We start from the raw sequence: 19483 nt of genomic DNA on the forward strand, positions 1-19483 counted from the left end.
ATTAATAATAAGGACGTAGCGGAAACATGGCGGAAAGACTCAAAAGTCAAAACAGATTCTTTTATTGATATTGCATATTATTGTCTTTGAAAGTTGTTATTTTGACTCATCTAACAGCCTGTTAAATATTTAACGGACCTCCATAGCAGGAAATAAATTTAACACCGTGTTAGGTGATTTAACATGACATTAGGGCATGGTGGAACGCTCGATAGCTCTAACAGGCCATTAACTGATTTAACAAGCCATTATTTATTTAACATTGTTTGATGAAACTGGGTCTTAAGATGATATGTACCATCGAGGAAGTTGATTCCTATGCAATTGACAGACAAATTGGTCGAATATGTCAATTCAATGTTAATTGTGATCTGTCAGCTGGGTTTAACGTAACGCAACCAAACTATTTAGGTCCCCGATTTGCATAGGAATCAACTTCTCTGATAGTACATGTGACACATTATAATTGACAATAGTAGGGAAGTTACCTAACAAAAATTAATCGATAATTTTAAAAATTTCGAATCACTTCGTAAAGGAATTGCAATCGAAATTATCGATTTCGTACTGACATTTCAGTGGTGCCGGCGATTTAAGATGGCCGCCCTTTTTTATCGATTTGATTTCGATTCAACAGAGTCAATCTCTATTGACATAAGTTCCGTTTCATGCATCTGACATTTTGCAAATGTTTTCGTAACAATAATTTTATACTCCTATTTCACAGTTAATATTTATAATTTTATGTTAATAAGTTAGCATTTAGCAACTTTTCATTTTTATTCATTTACAATTATAGGAAACATTTGTTTTTGTAGATGGAATATAATTATATTTTTTTCTTGTAAAAAAAATTCGTAGCAAGGAATATAAGAATTGTCACCCATATCATCTTAAAACGCACAAACTATAATAGCAAAGACAGCGGCTAATCCCTTTTCCATGCTGTTTTTGCTGCCTAGCCAAAGCTTTCTTATTTCATTAGCTAGCATTAAAATATTTATGCAATTTTTTTCAGCTTCGTAACCAACCCGCAACTGGTGCTAAAAGCGCGGCCGGCGGTCGGCGCGCGTACGCTGCGATTCGCTCACATCACCAACTGGATAGAACAGAAGCTGACCAGGGAGTTCGAGAAGGTGCTCGTCATACCCAACATGGAGGACTTCATCGTTGATGTCATGACACCCACGCCCGTTGAATTTGAATAAGGTACTATAGAATACTATAGATATTGATAGATATGAACCGTGAGAGATCGAAATAAGCGATTTGTTACTGATACATCCGATATACTGACCAATAACGCTCGTGGTAAGTGGTGGTAAATAGGGGCCGTACCACAAAACCGTTTTGAGACTTAAACGAACGAATCGAATTGCTGCGTCCTTCTCTAACAACGTTTGTTTGAGCAGGATGTGGCATTCCGAATCGATCGTTTGAGTCTCAAAACGGTTTCGTGGTAGGCCTCCTGTACCGAAACGAAAATGGGAGATTCGACAAAATCATGCAACATTTATGCTGCTTCGTGCCCTGTTCTACTTGATATGCATCAAACAGCATAATACGAATATACGTGAAACGAAAGAGTTATAGTTTTATAAGTCAGAACATTCGACTGAATGAACGAAAAATAGAATCGAGGCACTGAAAGTAGTTAGCGGCGCAGTAAAGCACTGGCAGAACACAATAATATCTATTTGTTATAATATTTCCGGTGTTTAACAATTTTATCTATTGTACCACTAGATGGCGCTGGTATATTATGTTGGTAAAGCAGTCGAAGTTTTAATAACTTTTTTTTAATTTGAATAAAAAATATAATTAATATTTTAAAAGGTGGCAGACTATGTTACCATAAATGTTTTTTTAAGTTACAAAAAATCGAACTGCTAATATAGACAATATGGCGCTTTACCATTTTTTTTACTTCTAGAAGGTTTTAGTAATAATGGGTAACCAGTGTCGCTCATATTTTACAGAGCAGCATTCCGTTTATTTTTAAATGTTTTTATATTTTATTAATATGTAATTAATAATTAAAGTTTGACCCATTATTTATGAAATTATATATCATTTTAAAATAAAATCAATAAAAAAATATAAAAATTCTTGAATAAAAAAAAATTTGGCTTTTTTATTTTGATTAAAAAAATAGAATTAAAATTCAAGCGTCGAATTAAAAAAATTGAAAAAAGAGCATTTTTAGTTTATATTTTCGATAGGTATTTTAAGAATGATTTTTAAGTATGTTGACGATCATATATAATGATTTAAGTAGTTAAAATGTGTCATTGAGGCATTTAATTTTAAACTTACAGTGCTGGAAGTAAAACTTCCGTACCTTAATTCTTAGGGTGGTCACTAACGGCTGCACTCAGACTTTTTAAATGATTAGTTAACTTTAAATACGTGAAGATTTTGACTAAAAATGTAAATAATAATCATTTAATATTATCTGAGTGACTTCGTGAGACTTTTAAATATTTTACTAAAATGAGTTTGTGTTTTAAAGAATTTATTTAATTTTTGTAGTTCCTGGTATAAGCCATGCGTATTAATATGTTATGTATTTTAAGTTGTATGTAAATAGCTAAAAAGCTTATTTAATTATAGTCTGTATATAATTTTCGTCTATAGGTCGTATATGATTAGATATTTAGAAGAAATTTAATACGTGAAATATAGAAAATATTTTATAAATTTCATAATACAAAATATATGTATATTTACAAAAAAATTCTAGGCCATAGAATATCGTAGAAATATATTACAGTTAAATATGTATTCAATTTATGTTGTCATGAGCGTCGGTTTTTATCGAAACGGGATGAAGAATAAAAAAAATGGGAAATCAAGCATCGTCACCTAAGACATTGCAATTTTATATTGCTTTTATGTCTCGTTTCGGTGTGAACCGACTCTTAATTGACCTTCGCGTCCTCATCTAACGATAAACATGTAAGACAAGGGTAAACATTGTTTATTCTATTACTTATAAAATTACTTCGATCCTAGCGCCGTTTTTCGATAAAAATGTGTCCATGTCATTTTTTATCTGTATTTCTATTCGTGTTTTATAATCTTTTTAAATTTAAATGTGCGATTTTGAAAACAACTACAAAATTGTATTTGAAAATAATATGCATACACAAAGTTTGTCTTTACTTTTGATATGTGCTAGTTTTTAAACGGTGCTTTAAAAAATATTAGGTTAAAAGTATTGAAAAAAATCAACAATATTAATAAACACCGCCAAAACTAAAAAAAAATATTGTCTAAAACTTATAAATTATAAAGTTTATGCCAAAATCTACAATTATATTCAAATGAATCATCAAAAACACTAAGGGCCTGTTTCACCACTTCCTGATAAGGCTATCTACTATATAATCTGTCAAATAAGCCTACCCGGCACCTTATCAGGAAGTGGTGAAACAGGCCTTTAACAATGTTTATTGTTTATATTAATTTCATGTTCCTTCCAGTGTAATTTTTAAATTGTAGGTGCATAGTAAAACATTTACTTTTCACATTGTGTATTCTATGTTTCTTTTTACTTTTTTCACTGTTAACACTGTAGTTTCATGCCATGTGAAAAAAACGAACACTATAAAACTTACTGCTTCAGAGAAATTATGACTTGTTACTCTCTGCTAGTGATAGAAAATGACAATAATCGACCCACAAAACATCACAAAAACTCATTAAAACTAAGTGAAAAATATTCTACTGTTACTATTTAAAACTTGATGTTAATATCATTTTAGTTTTTTGTACCTGGTGCTCGGAGAATGCCTGTTTGTTTTGTTCGATTTTATCAAATAAATGTATTTTGTTATTGGACTATTTAAAAAAGTCATGATTGTAATTTTCAGCAAGTGAACATTCGGATTTTAGGAGAATCGCACAAGACAATGCATAAATACTAAACTCAGGAGAAAAAAAAATATCCACAGCCGAACATATAACCTCTTCGTTTTTTGGAAGTCGGTTAAAAATGGGTGCGAATGTGATGGGAAATTATTGTTGTTTTACATTCATAAATACGTGATACTTATGTTGAGCAAAACAGTTAAGATTGAGAAAGTATGGGTTCTGCCGCTAGATGGAGCAATCTTGCAACAATGTTTGCGTCTAGACTCTAGCGCCATCTAGCTTACAATCGAGGTATTTCACCTGTTACCATCGTTCTTGAACAATATAAGTAGCACGAAATTTTCTAATACAGCAACTATTTTGAGTATTTCTAAACGTTTTGAATATTTAAAATTAAAGGCTGAATGTTTTTGCTCATTATTGTATTTGCGATGAGAATTTAAAGGCATTTATTACTAAAAACCTTAAATGTCATGTGTATGAAATTCACCTTTTGTTTGTATATAATTACATATCACAATACGTGTACCTGTGTCACTTTAGTTTGGCCAGTTTGGCGTTTAATGTCGCCCTCTCTTTCATGCATATTGTTACGTGCTAGGGTTCGAGAATTTGGAGAAAAAGACCTGGTGACTCTCTTGAAGACTTTATTAACACTGCACTAAACACTAAGCCACAACACTTAGCACTAAGTCCAAACACTAATCACTAGGTCCAATCACTAAGCACTATCACTGTCCTAGGTCGTAGCCAAGTCGCAGGTTTCACTGGTTCACTCACTATTGATCACTTGATGTCGCGTCGATCGCTCAGATTGAACTAACTTGCCGGGCCTGCCTGCGGCTCTTTTTATATGGCGAGACGAATTCCAGAAATTTCCCGATTCACGTAATCAAGTAAACAACCGTGGAAAATTTCTAGGAGGCTCGGGCATGTACCACAATAAAACTGCCGTCCTTGCGATAAGTGCAGTAAGTTGAATTTAATTTAGACCTTATGGACTCGGTCATAAGGTCTAAATTAAAACACGTAAACACGCTAACAAATAAACGGTAAACACGTAAACAAACATTGGACCGTTCTAGAAGGTTCGAGTATGTACTTGCGCACCACGTGTCCGTATACCATGTACCGTAACACTACTCCCCTCTTAGAGATGCTCGTCCCGAGCATCATTGTTACTGCCATGGTAACGCGCCAGGCTGTTCCTACGACTACTCCTGGTCTGTGGTCCCTTTACAGCAGCGCAAGTAATACATCTGTGGCACCAATCCTGCACATCATCTCTCCAATGCAACCAGAAGAATCGTTCTCGCACTTTCCTTAGCATCCTCTTGACGCCTAGATGACTCCCTGATACGCCCTCATGTATCTCGCGGAGAACATCTGGTACTCTTGCCCTTGGGACAATTATCTGAAAATAAAACTCTCTGCCGTTAGCCTTCTGCCATTTCCGGTAGAGTAGTCCGTCCTGAAGTATCAGACTGTCCCATTGCTCCCAGTACGCCTTAGTGACAGCGCCAGTGGGTGCAACCTCAATCCAGATTGGTTTTATGTCACCCCGTTTCTTCCATGTGATGATGTGCCGAAGGTCGTCATCTCTTTCTTGCCCCAAATTACTTGTTCTCTTTGTTCCGCTCCGTGCCTGGGAGGTAACAGTTACCGGGGCTTTCTCCGCGTCATCCAGTACTCGCCCCTTAGTTCTGGATTCTATTCGTTCCCCATGATTCCGGGTAGGGGACGAAACCGCTTGCTTCTTCAACTCCTCCATTTGTTCCTCGATCCTTTTTATCCTTGCCATCTGGGTCTTCTTCTGCGGACAGTTTAGCTGAAGATGGCCCCTCTCACCACACTTATAGCACATGGCTTCAAGTCTTTTCCTCGTAGAAGCCTTAACTTCCTTGACTTCTTCTTATCACCCCTATATCCCTTGGTGACAAACTCCTTTACCTTTGAGTATACTCCTTTCCTCCTCTGTTTCTTCTTGTTCCTGTCACTCGGTCCCGCCTCACTTGGAGGAGTAGGTTCGGCATCAACGCTGCCCGCACCTGATTCCGTTGGTGCGAAGCTTGCGTCGGATGTTGCAGGAGTAAGTTCTTCTGCCTCGGGATGTATTTCACCTATGAGGTTCCTTGCCAGCCCCAAGAAGCAATGCTGGGTCGGGGGCGTTGCTGTTGATTGATATCCCCCCATCGCAGACGTCTGTACCGTGAGCGCCGGTAGTTCTGATTCGCCCTCCCGCAAGACGTCCTCGTGAGTCCTAGTGGGCCGGAATACGAATCTATCTCCCCTGTCTGCGTCTGCTCGTAGTCTTTCCATGATGTCCAGCCTGCGTTCTGCTTGTCCCGCCAACATGTGAATGTTCCCGTTCAAGGCGTGCATCTCACGGTTGTGTATGGCCGCCGCGACCGCTATTGCCCTTCCGTTCCTACCACTCCCCAAAACTATGCGCCTTACCTCCTCGAAAGTGTACTCGCGCTCCGGGGTTTCTTCTCCCTCCAGGGTTGCCTCCTCACCAGAGAGATGCGCAGCTAGGCACACCAGACAAACGCGGCAGTCGACGGCTCGGGAAGCCAGGGGCTTGTTGCAGATTAAGGCCGCAACCGCCGACTGTAGTTTACTGGTGACCTGCTCACGCCTGTCGACCTCTCGTAGTGCCTCAGCAGCTGGAAGACCCGACAATGCCCGCAGCGTGGCTGCTTCCTCTTTCCTGTCGGTCTCGACTTCCTGCCCGCCATCCTCAGCGCGAGTCTGCACCGGGGCATCTCGTAATGCCCATAGCGTGACGACTGCATCCAACGCCGTCGCCTCATCTATGCTTCCGAACTCTCGCGCAATCTTGGGCTGGTCTAACCTCCCACGCAGAGCTCTAGCGACCGCAACTGCGAACGTAGTGTTCATGGCTGCGGTCGCAAAGAACCCGCGGACACTCCTTCCGACATCCGTACGCCCCAGCATTCTTGCAGCAGTCCGTGCTGCCATAGCTATTAGTGTTCCCCGGGTGGTGGCCTGTTGTTTTGTAGCCGTGGGCACGAAAGTCCGGGCCCCTTTGTCTCCGGATGCCTGAGCCTCGGCCATTGTGCGTCTCAAGTTTGTAGTCGCATGGTCTGCTACCTCCCTTACCGTAGTAACATCCGCCCTTTTTGGCGCATTACTAAGTATAGTAGCGGCTGAGGGATCAAACTCAACCATGGAAAGCCGGTTTAGTCTACTCCCTCCAGACATTGCCCCTATAGTACCGAGGCCCAGACCTCGTGTGCCTGTTCCTAACGGGCTGTCATTTTTCCCGTTGCTTATCAGCGCCTCCACTATCATGTCCGCACACCCCTCCACATTGCCGTCAAAGAACATGCCTCTTACCGGCGCAGGTTCGGGAGTGGGTGGCCTGCTAACGGTTACCTGCTGTATGGGGGTCACTTCCTTGATACGTTCGCTCCCTTCTACCCTTCCGATATCCTTCGGCGCACTTGTGGACGTACCGGCCTTATACATACCCTGTGTACCGGTGCTCTCGGCAGCCCTTTCTACCTCCCTTGCGGCTTTCCTACGCGCAAGCTGCTCTGCCTTCTTTTGTTCTCTTAATGCCGCTATGTTGGCGTTCGCCTGTCTCTTCGCCGCAATCAGGTCTGGCGGGGTTTGGTTATTGCCCCGCACCCCCGTCTCCTCCCGGCTCTGCGCGGGAGCACTGCTACCAGCAGTAGCACTGCCCCCGGCCCCCCCCTCCCCCTCAGGGCCGCAAGGCCCCGACATCGTCGCCCTCGTCCTACCCCTCCAAGGGAAGCGGGCCACTTCCCTCTGGAGCCCTCTACTCCTACTCCTACTTCCTCTTGACCTACCTACCCCCCCTGAACTACCCCCTTCTTCCTTTCCCTCCAACTTGGCCCTTGTTTACACAAACAAGGAAAGAAAAGGAGCCTGCTGGTATACTCACTGACGCTTTCTCCAGGAACGCTACCTATTTAAACAAAAGTAGTTTAAATGACCGCTAGACAAAACTCATGCAAATGAACACTTGTACGCCTTTCGGAGTCAATGGCATCTCCAAATCGCACTTCTGACACCAGTTGTTACGTGCTAGGGTTCGAGAATTTGGAGAAAAAGACCTGGTGACTCTCTTGAAGACTTTATTAACACTGCACTAAACACTAAGCCACAACACTTAGCACTAAGTCCAAACACTAATCACTAGGTCCAATCACTAAGCACTATCACTGTCCTAGGTCGTAGCCAAGTCGCAGGTTTCACTGGTTCACTCACTATTGATCACTTGATGTCGCGTCGATCGCTCAGATTGAACTAACTTGCCGGGCCTGCCTGCGGCTCTTTTTATATGGCGAGACGAATTCCAGAAATTTCCCGATTCACGTAATCAAGTAAACAACCGTGGAAAATTTCTAGGAGGCTCGGGCATGTACCACAATAAAACTGCCGTCCTTGCGATAAGTGCAGTAAGTTGAATTTAATTTAGACCTTATGGACTCGGTCATAAGGTCTAAATTAAAACACGTAAACACGCTAACAAATAAACGGTAAACACGTAAACAAACATTGGACCGTTCTAGAAGGTTCGAGTATGTACTTGCGCACCACGTGTCCGTATACCATGTACCGTAACAATATTATGAAGAAAGAGAAAGACAACTGGCACTAGTTGGTCCTACCTTCAGTATTTTCTTGCATCCTAGACGTAGACTTTGATACATGTTTAAATACTTTTTGATGTTCACAAATAGCTGTTTTAGCTTAGCAAAGTTTTTGAATGGTTCTAAACTTGTAATGTTAATAATTTAAGACGATTGTTGTTAATTTTATTTCTATGTTTCGACTCGTAAGACTCTTGTCCAATTCTGATCTTAGATGCTAAAATTTTGTTTATATTAAGACTAATATTTTAACTTGTGTCTCTTATGCATAATATGTTTAAATTATTGGGATAGACGATCATCAATCAATATATGCGTTAGAGACAGAAACAACACTAAAATGGGCAAAGCTTATTTAAGAAAGTCATTGTTTTCTTCAATATTCTATACTTAAGAGCGCTCCTGACTCAAAAAATCAAATATCGTCCTCTTCTCTTCACACTCATATTCGTCTTTCATATGCCAGGTGAAAAAGGACGGCGCGGAATCATCGCCAAGTTAGTTTTACTTGATTAAAAGACGAACTATAATGATAATGAAAAAAGTGATTTGAGCAAATTTAGGTTTTATCAATGCCTTTTTAGATATTAAAAAATATTAAAGAAAAGACAGCAAACTTCGAAGATCCAAGCAAAAGTGTGTCTAAAACAAGGTTTTTTGTAAAAAAGAAACTATCGAGCAATTTTTTCAGTAATCGTGTTTACGTCTTGAGCATTTAATCTTCGTGAACTGAAGTCACTTGTGTCAAAAAATCAGTTTTCTAGACCTTACTAGATTTTGAGATCTAGGTTTAAGTATGCAGTAGTCAAGTTAGGGTCAGATGCGCTCTTAAACAAAATATACACCATGAGTCTTCAATTTTTACTAAATAGTATAGAAAACTTAACAACTAATAATTTTATTGATAATTTTATGAATACATAGTTTCTTATTTTTTAGATATTGGACCAAAGTCGTACGATGATTTTCATTTTATTTTAAAACTGTGATGAATATGAATTATATAATTACCAAAAAATGATACTGAATTTCTATGTATATAGTATGTGAAATTATAAAATGTTTATGTGATATTACGTAAATATGGTTAAGAGTTAAACCGTGCCCAGTAGTTTTTCTATGTGGTATCAGTTGTGATTTTTTCAATAAACGAATTAATATATAGCTACTACTTTTATCTTTTACCTTTATATGTAAGTTATATAGCGTAATAAGAAAATATTCAAGGACAGAGAAATCTCTACTGGCTAGAATAGGAAGGCAAGAAGGAAAACTGCTCAAAATATTTGTTCTGGAGTGGTACTATAAAAAATATCTAATATACTAGCTGTCCCGGCAAACGTTTCTTTGCCATATAAAGTATTTCGCCCGTATTATTTTATTGACTAAATAAGTAAGTCACCATGGCAACGTCCATCGCTATCCCGTCGCACAAACAATGGTCGCCGTCAGTCTCGAGTTGAACAAATGCACTTATCAACATAAAAAGTACCCAGTAGCCGATTTTCAGACCCACTGAATATGCATATAAAGTTTGGTTAAAATCAGTAAAGCCGTTTCGGAGGAGTACCTAACATTGTGGCACGAGAATTTATTGATTATTGATTATCCGTTATCATATAAAGTCTTCAAAAAAGCCTAACGCTACTTGCCTCCTTTAGTAGCGTACGAAAATATTTCTATCCCGCTCTATAGGTGAACTTAAAACTAGATGGCGTTAAAGTTTGGAATGGACGAATAGCGTTATATGCCTTTTTTTCAAATTTTCTCTCATCCGGCGACCGGACTATCTAGACACGTGGTAGCGTGTCAAGCCAAGTTCAAGTATAACAGAACTGGCGAGCGGTATTACACCTACATGAAATATGTAAATATTTCATGAAAAAGTAAAGGAAAGCGGAAAAGTAAAGAAAAAACAAAAGTATATTTGATATTATTTTATTGCAACGTTTCATCATAATATAATCATTTTTACACCCTAACAAACGTCATACATTTTGTTGTATTTACACTTAACATACAAGCATATACCTATATCACATCGTAAAATATAGTAGCAATAACTAAACATAGATTCTCGAAGTTTTGTACAAATAATAATTTTCACTTAGAGTTTATTTTATATTAATATTCGATTCACAAATAGACATTTAACATTAATAATACATTCTTGTGGAAGCACTATTATATTTAATACTTTTTAAAATGTTTTGTATATTAATTCCTACTATAGTTTTTTTAGACATTAAACTTTTTTTGATAAAGTAAAATAAATAGTTGATTCTATATTCAAATATAGGCTATTCTGATACCGTCTCTTTCGCTCTTATACTATAAGAGCGAGAGAGAGTAGTATTATTTATGAAAATATAGAGCACACGATCCCCGCGTTCCATTTAAGCGTCAAAAACGATCAAAACGTTCTTTCAAAATAGGAGGCATTTGGGGGATGTTACAATATCAATGAATGAAATTTGAAAAAGCATTCTTAACATCACCTAAGTATAGCCTAGCCAGGAAATTGAAACCTCTATTATTGCAAAAAAAATGCCAATTTGAATGCCATTCGCAAAATCCGGTCGCAGGAGAGAGATAAATATATTTTTTTGCCCGTCACAAGCAGCTACAGTTCAATGATCAAATTTCTCTCTATCCGACGTCCGGACTTTAACCAACCATCCAAACCAAACATATTTTCTTTATGTTGCTGCAAATGCTGCAAATAATGATGATGCGACATTTTTTTTATTTCTAAAGTAAAATAAATGTTTCCTATTTTCCTGGCCTGGCTTTAACATGCATGTAAAAGCTTTAATAATATAATAACTACAGATTTTGAGATCACTCTTACTCACTAATATAATCTTACCGATTTTGGCACTGTGGACCACAATATGTTTACTACTCGGTCAGAATATCTGTAAACACTTGATTAATCTACAGATGTTTTGATCGAGTTGTACGTATGTCGGTATACCTTACATATTTACAATGCTATAATATATTTTATTTACAAAATATGGCAAGCTATGAGACGATCTGGGCCTCTATCATGAGCTCTTAAATCCATTCACTTTACGTCCTTATACTTACGTATAAGGACGTAAAGTGATTTAAGAGCTCATGATAGAGGCCCTGATGATAGTTTTTTTCCGATGTTATGTAATGAAATTTTATAAAGCTTAGTTTAAATACAAGATAATATAATTTCTATAAAACAGTTATTAATAATATTATCCTGCTTAGTTTAGTATTCAAATTTTTTTTTATTTTACCCACTCTTGAATCTCAGAAGCAAAATCGAAATCAATATAATTAATCTCACATATTATAAATCTATAAATAATGGCAAATATATAATCACAATCTAATATTCTATACAAGTAGAAATACATGTATTATTTACACTTAACTTTGTGCTAGATATTCTTACAATAAGAAGCGAGTAGCAGTAGTAGTTTAAAACAATCCCCTTTTTCTTCATTCTAGTGCCAATTCAAATATTACGAATACGGAAGACTTTTAAGTTCTGATACTACAAAAATATTGGGAAACCTTGTCTCTATCACGCTAGTTTTGTATGTTATATTGCTGTCTCTTTTTAACCGATGCGTTTCATTTGCACATGTCGTGCACGCTAGCGGCAAAAGTCCGTCTACTGCATTACCAACTATCCGCATCACACATAGTAGTAGGCAATGGGTTGCTACTTGCTAGCTTTTACTGTCTCTTTTCCACCAATGCATCTTACTCGCTCACACGCAACACACTGCACACATGCATACATTTCCAAAAGTATCTTGCACACCTTCAATGCACTAGCAGATAATTAGCAATAGGATCTTGCCGTCTCTTTTCCACCATTGCGTCCCACTCGCTCGCACGCGTAACACACCTTTTTGAAATACAATATCTTGCAGATATTCAATGTAACAACAGGCAGTTAGCAGTAGGATCTTGCCGTCTCTTTTCCACCAGTGCGTCCCACTCGCTCGCTCGCGGCGCGCACGTGAGCGCGAGCCGGCCGAGCCGTCTGCGCGCCATGATGATGAATTCGCCCGCGCCGCCCGCCGCGCCGCACGCTGCACGCACTTGGACGTGTGCGTGCGAGTGCGCGCGCCGCCGCCGTACGGGCGCGGCTATGCTGTTCTCTACGTCGTACCTGGAGAAGAAAAATCATAAATAAAGGTACTTGGACTTAGCTCTTCCATTACCTACGTAACTTGATTTTCCGTAAGTATGCATCTTTAAACCTTCAGTTGCATAAATGTAAAAAATAAAAATGTGTTTTATTTGATTTCAGCCGTAGTTTCAGGCATTGTTTCCTAGTTTCACGTTCAACGCAATGCTTTTTCTACGCCTCGACCTATTTTAATTCAGTATAGCTGGCAGCTGCCAGCTATAATAGTCAGATTAGTTTTTTTTACCACTCCAACTCCTGTGTCGCCGGGATCAACAGTTGTAACCAACCACGAAAACCCTTTGATATGATCTCAGGGATGCCCGAGGGACATGCTAAATCTTTCTTGGGACCCGCAAGTCAGATTAGTTACTTTCTAATGTGATCCTTGGATTCCATGCCATATGGGTCCTGGGCTGTCAGAGCTGAAATAATTCCTAAAAGCCTGTATATCAGGTATCCCCAACCCGCTGCAGCTCGCCGGGACTTTTTCAGTGGCCCGCGTAAAAAAAGGGGCGAGTTCCACTGTTTTTAACAGGGTGTGACTCACCTATAGTACTCAGTATCGACGATATCATTGTTGTCCTCCATGCCCGTGGCTCGGATGATCTTGGTCAGCTTCCACGTCAGCTGCGTCGTGTCCAAATCCTGACGCTCCTTCGTCTCCACTATGACACCGCGAGATACTGGAAAAGGAAGGTATCGTCAATATCGCTCATAATGTTACGAATTGTTGCTTAAAAAAATATCTATTAAAAGTTACATTCTTATAAAACTTTAATAGGTATTATAATATAATCGATTCTAAAAAATCGACTGTACCTAATGTACTCTTATGATTAAGACAAATCTATAATAAGCTCTCTTTTCCAACAAGTTTTTAGGTATAACGTAGCAAAAATATTATAAAAAAACATTCCAAAAACAACCTTCTGGCAAAGTCGTTTAAAACTTGTTGAAATAAAATGGAGAGTTTTACCTTGCAATAAAACTACCTATTATTTTTCCTGAGATATCCGGAATCCAGGATGGATTCCGGATATCTCAGGAATATCGAAGACGGAACAAATAATAAAGATTTAAAGATCAATTAAAAATAATAGTTTTCCAAAGTTCAATGACTATTAATATAATGCTCTCTGCTCTATATTGCCTATTGGTCTTTATTCTTAAGCCGCCATTCCACCGCGGCGCACGCTGTGCACGGCCACGCGGCGCACGGATTTATTAGTTGACTACGTGGGTTTCCACTGCAGCACACGCTATGCACACGGACGGCCACGACTATGTACAACTGTAGCGCAGCACAATTTTGAATACTATGTACACGCTTCCGTGTATCCCGTGCACAGCATGCGTAGCGTGATCACATATATTTTCTTACAAAGCGAAGCATGACGCACGTGCGTAGTCTCTCCGTGCGCTGCGGTGGATTGGCGGCTTTAATTAAACCCGTTTCAAATTTTAAAACATTGTTCGCCAGTTTTTAAACTAATTATTTTTATAGTGACAGTTATTTATTGGTAACTCATTAATTTTAGTACTTATGCTACTATGCAAATTAGTTGTTACACTTTAATAGACCGCTCTAAAGTCATTATTACGTAGATATTTAAAAGCCAATTTATAGAGTGTTACATATTGTCTAATTTATTCACGATTGGCCATTTAGAACCAGATCTGAGGCAATAAGTGTTTCTCAGAACTGAACAGCAGTAAGTCCCCTGTGTGCCTAATCTGTATAAAATTGCTTTCAAGGTTGGCGATCAGAGATGTTAGTCTTTGGGGTTTGCTAGCAAGAATTTATATTTTTGACAGCCCCGATCGGTTTTTATACTTTGTCGCCGTTGTAACATACCGGGCGTTTTTTTGCTGCATGAGTAAGCGAATGTTTTGTTTCTTAAATCTTTTGTTCAAACTCAGGGTTACAACTTACAACGCAATTAAGGTGGTCTTTTCAATAACTAATGGCCGTTACGCTGATAAAGTGGGAATAAGATTGAATAAGTTTCATAACTTTCCACAATCCACACTATTACTAATATATACTAATTACTAATTTACTAATAATATTATAAATGCGAAAGTGTGTCTGTCTGTCTGTCTGTTACCTCTTCACGCCCAAACCACTGAACCGATTTTGCTGAAATTTGGTATGGAGATACTTTGAGTCCCGGGAAAGGACATAGGATTCTTTTTGTCCTGGAAAAATGTACGGTTCCCGCGCGATAAACGAATGTTGGCGCAACGGAGTTGCGGGCGTCATCTAGTATAATATAATATTTTAGAGGTGTTTAGTCCTAAAAATTCTATTCTACTATGTAGAAAACACTGATTATAGCTCATTAGCAAATTTCAAACAGATATATAAGCGAACATGAATTTATTTTAAAAATATCTTATGTTAGCTTCAACTATCTAAAAACAGTAACATTCTAGCATTATCTATAGGTATAACTATCTTAAACCAGCAAAACAATGTTCCATTCATTGTCGACTTGAGGACCTAAATAGGTACTCTACATTTTAAATCGTTACAATACATGTACCAGCCCTATATGGAGGATATGGAAACAAAACCGGCCAGTCACCTACACCATCTAATGAGCTATATAACACTATAATAGTATGTACGAATGATAATTAGATACAATTAAATGAGAGAGTATTTTTTGCGCGTCTTAGCTATTCGTTCCCAGGAGTTTCTTAGAGAAGTGATTTTGATAATTTGAATAAGAAAAGATGATTAGAATTTAATATGAGTAGTAACATCTTTGTTAAGTATCTTAGGCCGGTATAAATAGTTCAGTACTTAAGATGCGACCCGGTCTCTTTTTCTTGCCAATCACAGAGCCGGACCGCGTCTCAAGACGCGGTTCGGCTCTGTGATTGGTCCAAATTTTGACAGCCAACCAATCACTAAGCCTGAACCGTGTCTTGAAACCGAGACGCATCTTGAGTACTGACTATTTATACCGGCCTTAGTGTATGTTGTAGAATGTAGGTAACATTACGGAAGTTAAGGCTTAAATATTATCGACATTACGAGACTGACACGACATTTTATAATATTAATTTTTGTGCCTCCATTCGCAGTTTAGACTCAAAATTATGTTAGATGAGTTTGTACCTATTAGGTAGGTGTTCGCGTAGGTGAGTTCTAGAACACAAGAGGCAACAAAAACTATCATAAACCCATTCAACAATCAAAATATGATACACGAATCTAGTTTGTCATGTAAAATTATTATAGCGTGCTGCGTCAGCTGCATGATACAAGCCCGCGGCGCGCGCGCTGCCCGCCCACTGGGCAGCTTATACCATGACAATATAAATATACAGTAGAATAACTTAGACTAGTTAAGAAAATCTAATTCCCTTAACATAGAGACAAGTCTTAGTGCGATTGTTTCTACTTGCATCTCGGCTGAAACCTAATTCTTGTATTTAACCACACCTACTTTCAAATTAGCTTCGAATTATAAAAGAATTGTCAAATTTTTGGAGCGTTGTATTGAGAACGCGTTTGAGATTGGTTTTTCATGATTTGAATCATACCATGTTTTTTTTTATTAGGACTGCGTTGAAACTATTTTAATCAAAACTATAAGATTGTTTTTTATAATCGATCTCCTGAAATCACGCTAATGTGCGCCTGATCCGACCACACTGTCTGCAGTCTACTGCGTATCATTTACACTGTGGCCACAGTGACTAGTGACATAACTCGGCTATTATAATGTGGCCACAAAAAACACGGACGACGTCGCGTGCCTCCACTAGTTTGTCCAGTCTGCTTAAGGCTCGAACGCATATGTAAAGCTTCCGCGAGCCTCGCCGTTCTTAGAACATTAAACTAAGTAATGACTTTTTTCTCGTTTAAGGATATTGTAATGGGTAAGGCATGCCGCCCCTGTCGTGATTACGCTTAACTATTACGACTAATGGGAATCTGTGGTTTGATATGCGAGTCATTGTACCCATCCATGCCCATATTACAATGGATTCCTTTAAATAATTAATATGCAACCGTCAGCTTGATATCACAAAATATAATATGTGATAAAAAGCTAAGAAACTTATGTTGTGCAGCCCGAGAATTACTGAAGACTTGTTTCAAGAGTAAGACATGTTGAAGTTGTATATTTTGTTAGCCGTTGGCTAGGATGGGTACAATGAACCTTATCATCATCATCAAGATCAACCTATCATCAACCATATCACCAATAACAGAGAAATTACCTCGAAAATGCGATCTTTAGACTTTGATCGAGCTATGTCCAACTCATACGAAAGATGAAGACTAATATTATGTTGACTTGATATAACTTTAGGGCGCGAATTAGGTATGTCAAATTGCTTCTCTCTTCACACTCACGCCCGTCTTTCATATGCCAGGTGAAAAAGGACGACTTGGAATCATCGCCAAGTTAGCGGGCAGTTATACTTAGGTATTCTTTTTTTAAAAGATATCTATTAAGTTATTAAAAAAATGTGTAACATAATCCCTGCCTTATCTATAATGTAATTATACTAAAAAGTTTCAAGCTTTATTTTAATGTATTACTCGAATACTAGCAGTTTAACGTGTTGATTATAGGTGATTTGGAAGCAACTTCGCAATTTTTTTCTATCGAGAAAATTGTATGCTATCGTGTTTTTGACTAACATAGTCACTAGTGTTAGTTCTGAAGTTTGCTGCATCTTAATTTAACATTCAGTTTTTCATTCATATTGATATTACAGACGATCATGTAAAGCAATTTGACATAATACGCGCCCTTAATACGCCTCTGTGATTCAGTTTCTCTGAAAATAGGAACATAATATTTTTGGTCAACTTAATATAGCCGCCTCTACATCTCTAGATCTCGAATCAAGTTTCAATATCTCCCGGGCTGCACAACAAAAGTTTTCGAGTCTTCTAAATTCTATAAGCAAAGTTTTAGCCCTAACTACGGAAACACGGCAATACTCAACATGTCTTATTTGGCTTCTGTCGTAATGCGGTTTGAGGCTGCAACTTGATTAACATTCTGTTCTCAGCCGCATTTCACGAATTAGCCAAATGATAGTCCTTATACTGTACCGTAATTGCCCTCCCGTACTTTGTCACGAAGGTTGTTTCTTGTTTTTTTATTTTATATTTAAGACAAAATTGAGACACGAATAGGTATTAAATATTTTCCTGCTTCAGAAAAAAGTTAACGTTTTATAAAAGAACAGAAACAAGAAATAGCTAACCTCAGCAGTCACCATATAAAGTCTCTTGATTGCTTATGTACCTACGTGATTAGATAACATCTAAAGAAAGTTTTGCTAGGTAGTATTTTAATGTGTAAGTATGTGTACAGGGTGTAAGAAAATAGTGATAATAATTACTTTACAGTGAGTCCCTTAAATAGAGTTCACTGTGAAAGTAGTAGCGCTAAAAGATTGGTTTACTGGTTCAATTATTGTACTTATGTGTAAATTCATAACTCTGGCATATTTCTCATAGCTCTAAACAAGTCAGAAGTAACTTTTAAGCGCTGCTACTTTCACACTGAATGTAACATAACTTTGTTTTGTTCCTCTAAGTGGTATAGAAAATCTTACCTAAATCACTGGTGCAGAAGGCGAGCTCCAGTTCCGACTCGGAACACGGTCTACAATCAGCGGTAGCTGGGTCGTAGTGTCTTCTGACCAGCGGCTTCGCTTCGTACTTGAAGATGGCCATTCTCTTCTTAGTCCCTTCCTCTGGTTCCGCTTCAACGTAGAGAGCCGCACGGCCATGTTTGCTGCGGAAGCAACGCAGTTCTCTGACGTCACCGTCGTCAGACGCGTATAGAGGGAGCAGCTTGCGTACTCCCTCTCGGAAGAGACGAGCTGGGAACCGCTCTACTGTTCCTGTAACGCGAAGAAAATTGATTTAGTTAGGTAATTGGTTAGACGTGGTCAGAGGTGGAAAACTGAAATCTGGCTTATACCTTTTAGATATTATTAATTATAGTATTGCTTGACAATGTGTAAGGTTTCACAGTGGATCATGGCATAGAGTGGTTGTATCTTCGGCAGTTCAATAAGAGTGTATAAATCTATATATATAAAACTCAAAGGTGACTGACTGACATGGTGATCTATCAACGCACAGCCCAAACCACTGAACCGATCGGTCTGAAATTTGGCATGCAGGTAGATATTATGACGTAGGCATCCGCTAAGAAAGGATTTTGATCAATTCCACCTCCAAGGGGTTCAAATTGGGGATGAAAGTTTGTATATAATGATACTTCTTAACGCGAGCGAAGCCGCGGGCAAAAGTTCGTTAAAATATAAAGGTAAAACTGAAGTTAGCAATAATTTTCACTTTACAATGGATATCAGCGGTCACAACAGGATATCAGACAACTTCATCAAAATATTTTTGACTGTCAGCATGTTATAAATACTGCTCTGAAGCTAGCTCTGAGTTTGCACTGAAACTTTCAGAGCTAGTTGTTAGCTAACTTTCCTCTTAGCATAAAGCATTTAGCATTGATATTTTCCAACTGCAGTAAAATTTAACTTCAAAACGATAACATTCGTGTTCTCACTAACCGACTTACCACCTACACGTGAAACCTGAGATATTAATGAATCAAAAGCGTCAGAAACCGAATCAATTAAACAAATACTGTTGGTCGGGCCACTTTTCTGTAGCACGCATACAGAACCCACGGCACTGCGTGGGCGTTGGTACATTTCTTACTTCCATGATTTAATGTGCTACATAAGAATAAAAGAAGTTGAGTTACGACAACCC

At 38.4% G+C, this 19483-nt stretch overlaps 2 protein-coding genes across 3 annotated transcripts in view; one reads left to right on the forward strand and one right to left on the reverse strand.

Annotated features, from left to right (window-relative positions):
* The window catches only part of LOC121732192 (testis-expressed protein 2), a 28753-nt gene extending 27254 nt beyond the window's left edge, over positions 1-1499 (forward strand). Inside the window, exon 20 of the mRNA XM_042121989.1 lies at positions 1019-1499. Coding sequence (XP_041977923.1) covers positions 1019-1208 — 190 coding nt within the window. The 3' untranslated portion in view covers positions 1209-1499. The remainder of the gene's footprint in view (positions 1-1018) is intronic.
* Positions 1500-11676: 10177 nt separating this feature from the next.
* The window catches only part of LOC121732614 (meteorin-like protein), a 60609-nt gene continuing 52802 nt past the window's right edge, over positions 11677-19483 (reverse strand). The window contains exons 3-6 of one of the 2 annotated variants that reach the window (XM_042122559.1): positions 18298-18588; positions 13250-13385; positions 12428-12681; positions 12306-12318 (exon numbers count right to left, since the gene is read on the reverse strand). In XM_042122559.1, coding sequence (XP_041978493.1) covers positions 12444-12681; positions 13250-13385; positions 18298-18588 — 665 coding nt within the window. In that variant the 3' untranslated portion in view covers positions 12306-12318; positions 12428-12443. Of the gene's footprint in view, positions 12682-13249; positions 13386-18297; positions 18589-19483 lie in introns of both variants that reach the window. The other variant, XM_042122558.1, reaches the window with a different exon arrangement.

Source organism: Aricia agestis, chromosome 12 (genome assembly GCF_905147365.1).
Source record: "Aricia agestis chromosome 12, ilAriAges1.1, whole genome shotgun sequence".
NCBI lineage: Eukaryota > Metazoa > Arthropoda > Insecta > Lepidoptera > Lycaenidae > Aricia > Aricia agestis.